The 4,177-nt window shown below is 53.7% G+C and overlaps 1 protein-coding gene across 1 annotated transcript; it reads right to left on the bottom strand.

The window, feature by feature from the left end:
* Positions 1–521: 521 nt before the first annotated feature.
* On the bottom strand, positions 522–3,477 carry LOC123141138 (uncharacterized). Its single transcript, XM_044560363.1, has 2 exons — positions 3,103–3,477; positions 522–2,563 (listed from the first exon to the last, which is right to left on the bottom strand). The coding sequence occupies exon 2, from the start codon at positions 1,063–1,065 to the stop codon at positions 574–576; it is 492 nt and encodes a 163-aa protein (XP_044416298.1). The 5' UTR covers positions 1,066–2,563; positions 3,103–3,477; the 3' UTR covers positions 522–573.
* Positions 3,478–4,177: the final 700 nt, after the last annotated feature.

The raw sequence follows: 4,177 nt of genomic DNA, 5'->3' as shown, positions 1-4,177 counted from the left end.
AGCCGGCGATGAAGACGCCGACGTCGCAGTTGATCTGCAGACCAGCCATTGATCCCTCGCCGATCACACAGCGGAATCTCAATGAAAGCACCATTGTCGGTATTAAGACCGGCAGATCTCGGGTAGGGGGTCCCAAGCTATGTGTCATGGATCGATGGGTAACAGCAGACACGGGACACGATGTTTACCCAGGTTCAGGCCCTCTCTATCGAGGTAATACCCTACTTCCTGCTTGATTGATCTTGATGAATATAGGGTTACAAGAGTTGATCTACCTCAAGATCATATGTTGTGGTCTAAACCCTAGAGGTATGATGAGTAATGTCATAATAATCTATCGACTAGCCTGCCATTGGCTTATATAATGCACCAGAGACCTAGGATAACAAGAGTCCTAGCTGAATACGTTGGTAGAGAGGAGCCCTTGTCTTGATCACCAAGTCTTGTGGAATACTCCTTGTATGCGGCATGGGTTGCCCGAAGTGGCCCATGAGTGAACCGCCATGGGGGTCCTCGGCCCGATCCAATTGATCGGGAGACAATGTGGTGAGTACCCCCTATTTCAGGACATCGTTAGTCGCCGCCGCCACCGTCGTACTCGTTCTTCACGCCGTCGCGATCCTTGCTACAACCCTGCCCTAGGTCGCCTTGGCGGACGGGTTTGGTTGGCGGCGGTGCCTCCTCGTCGCTATCCTCGAGGACGATGACGCCACTCTCGTCACAACCGCGGCGCCAGCTGGCGATCTCCTCGAGGGCGAGGCGCTCGCGCTCCATCTCCAGCTGGACGTAGTCCGCCCGCGCCCACTTGAGGGCGGTCTCTTCATCAGCGGCCATGTCATTGTGTTCCTTCTTTACGGCGATGAGCCCCGTCTCGATCTTCAGTTTAACGAGGCAGGAGGAGAGAGCAGAGGGGCCACGACCGTCCTTGTTGATGACAAGGGCGCCGCCGCGGGTGCGCCACCCGAGCGGCGTCTCCACGGGCTCGGCCTTGACGTTGGCGAGCGCCGGCGACCCGGAGGAGTGGGAGTAAGAGCGGGAGGAGGAGAAAGAGGACCCGCCCGCCATGTGCCTCGGCAGCCAAGAGCTGCCGCTCCGGTGGGGGACCGGGGCCGGGGCCGCCGGTTACTCGAGCCGCGGCTTGTTGCCGCCCTCGAGGTACTCGAGGATGGAGTGGAGTGTGCGCCCGGGGGCGCCCCACCACAGGCGGCGCCCGTCCGTGTTGTACCGACCACTCACCGGCGCGTTGTTGGTGGAGGCGAGCTGCTCCTCGTGGCAGCGTTGGAAGTACGCCGTCCAGAACGCGTGGTTGCTGGCGGCATACTTCGGGAGGTCCCGCACCTCCTCTAGCAGAGATGCCCAAACGCGCTCGATCTCGGTGGGGCGGCAGTCATCGCTCGACAGAGGGGGGATGGGGATGCCTCCGGCGCTGAGCCTCCACGAGCCCGGTACGCGCATGTCAGGCGGCGTCGGGTAGTTCGCCTCGTGGAGGAGGTAAGCCTCCCACTCGTGCAGGTGGCGTCGGCCGAATCCGTTGGCCGTCGCCCCATCCCCGGGGAATCGCTCTCCCATCAGCGGTCGTAGACGCGACGACTATAGACGGGGAGAGAGAGACGAGGTTGGGGGCGTTGGCGATGAGAGAGGGACTGTGGGTGAAGGAGTGTGCGTCCACCGGCGCGGGAGGCGACGGCTTTTATAGTGGCCGGTGGCGGCGAGCGGGCGGCACACTTGTGTACGTGTGGCGAGGCCCGCGTCGGCACGTCTTCGCTGCGCCGCCCGTGAGAAATCAATGGAAGGCTGACCGGCGACAGCCTTGGCACTGATTCCCCGTGGGAAAACGAGGCGATGAGGACGACGAAATGCGGCTGGTCGCTGACTTGGCGGGTCCACTATGCTTTGGTGCCAAAATTGTTTCCCCCGGCACCCCGAGCACCCCGGGTTCGGCCTGGGCCCGCTGGCGCCAAATTCGACCCTAAGCGACGAAACATGGGCTTCTACGGGCGCAACTAGGCTTTTTTAGCGCTAGCGATAAAAAAAAGAGCCTTGAAGGTTGTTGGGAGGGGGATGGGGCGAGTGGAGATGCTCTAAGTTACTCTCCACTACGAGCCTAAGGAGCACCACGACAGCAACCATCCTGCATGGCGTCACATTGGTCCAGAGCTGTGTTGGGATTGATCTCAGGTTATTGTTTTTAACCGAGAGAAAAATATGGGAGACAAAGTCTCCTCCTCTAACGATTGTGGTCTGATCGGATGCACCCATAACCGACTTTTGGTTTTGGTCCCTGATCCACCTAGCGCCACATATAAAAGGAGGAAGTCGTACCCATCAAGGGCTCTGACACACACGTACCAAAAAACCACGACTCCTAACAACCGATCCTAAAAGGGTGCTAACGCGGATCAGAAGGCCATCTCCACCGCCGGCCGCCGCAGGGCTGTGCCGGCGGCTTCCTGCTGCCACCGGCGAAGCTCCTGGATGAGCGGCTGCCTCTCCACAATTACATCACCGCGGCGCCACTGCTGTTGCTCATCCTCGCCACTGGAGATCATGGGCCACGCTGTGCCTGCAACGGGAGAGCCTCTAAGATCTCACGAACCACTCTGTTAACCACATCTGGGTGATCTAATGCTAGGCAAATGATCCTATAACAATAATCCTAAAGTATTATTTCTAACATTGGTATCATGAGCATGTTTACGCCTAGATTAGATCCCTGACCGATCCCTGACCTTCTGTTTACGTTAATGGTCATGGTTAAGTCATAATGTTTTCGGATTAAGAACGATGGTTAATGCCTATAGATTAATGCCCTCTGTTAAGTCAATGAAATATGTTCAGGTTAATTGGTTTCGGTCAAGTCCTAATTGCTATGGGTGAATGCTAATTAGACAGAAAGTTCAATCTATTTTGTTAGATTAATTAAGCCTTGCTTCCGCATTTTGTTTGAATGATCTAATTAGCACTGTTAGCCCAGTTTAAGCAATTAGAAGCAGGGGAATCGGTTTTTTTTAAGTGATCCCCAAATGCAAATCTCTAGAAATCGAATCACCAAATTTTGGAACCCAAAAGTTGAAATGAAAGGACAAAAGGTGAAGCGCTCACCTTGATGACGCCGCGTCGGGATCCAGCACAGCCGCCGCCGTGCGTGGGCATCATCGTCGCGACGCCGTCATCTCTGGACGACGCGCGAGAAGAAGGTAGCCGGCGGCACACTTACGGACGTGCACGTGTGAAGCACCTCCCACGTGGTCGTCAGCCACATGCTCCGCCGCCGGTGCAAACGAACCTGCCATCGCCGCTTTGCGCCTTTTGTGCGCCGCGAGTAACGACGCTCGGCGGAGGAGTGCGCGGGACTCGGTCCGCTGCACGCTGCTCCGTCGAGCGCAGCCACCGAGACGCCATGGCCGGCGAGACTTAGGCTCCGCCATGGTCGTCTCTCCGGGTCGGGAGCCGAATAAATCGGGGAGGGAGGAAGGAAATGGGGGCTGTAGGGTTTCAGCCCCACGACTTTGTTCCGGCCAGCAATGGTCTGAATCGTTCGATGAGATCGGACGGACACGAGATGAAGGGAATTGTCATGGATCTGCTTAGTATTTGGGCCGTTTTCGGCAACAGGCTTTAGCCCAGGTTGTATCATCCTGCAATATTCCTTTTTTTCTTCTCTGCACGTGGGAAACTGTTGTGGGCCAGTTCGGGCTTTGAGCCGAATTACGATATGGGCACTTCTGAATCTTCAGAGAAGATTTAAGTTTTGTTTTTGATTGTTTATTCACTGTTATATCAGAAAGTGGAGACTTACCTTGAAGATTATAAAGTTTTATCAAGGACTGTCGTGGGTTCATACGGGTCAAATAATGTCTTAGGCAAGTTTTTTTTTGGTGCATTTGATCCAAGTTATTGATAATGTTTATGCACCATTAATACGTTTTAGTTGCCTAAGATTATGCTAAAGATAATTTTCGAATTTTCTAAATAATATCGAACGATGAGAATTTATTTGGAAAATAGTCATGTGCTATAATGTTAATGTCATTTATGGCATTTTAAATGACGATGTTTTTCTTTATGACATTTAAAGTTCAATATTAATTTTGTAAAATGATGTTTATCTTGATCACAATTTATAATGTTTCATTCTCTAAAGTTTCTAAAAAAATTGGGTACTTTATTTGAGTGT

The sequence above is a fragment of the Triticum aestivum genome, chromosome 6D (genome assembly GCF_018294505.1).
Source record: "Triticum aestivum cultivar Chinese Spring chromosome 6D, IWGSC CS RefSeq v2.1, whole genome shotgun sequence".
In the NCBI taxonomy this organism is placed as follows: domain Eukaryota; kingdom Viridiplantae; phylum Streptophyta; class Magnoliopsida; order Poales; family Poaceae; genus Triticum; species Triticum aestivum.
Note: the sequence above shows the minus strand (reverse complement) of the source record. Positions and strands in the feature narration are given on the sequence as shown.

Bases quoted from the DNA above. Each gene is read 5' to 3' on its own strand.
- LOC123141138 (XM_044560363.1), bottom strand. From the start codon at position 1,065: ATGGCGGGCGGGTCCTCTTTCTCCTCCTCCCGCTCTTACTCCCACTCC.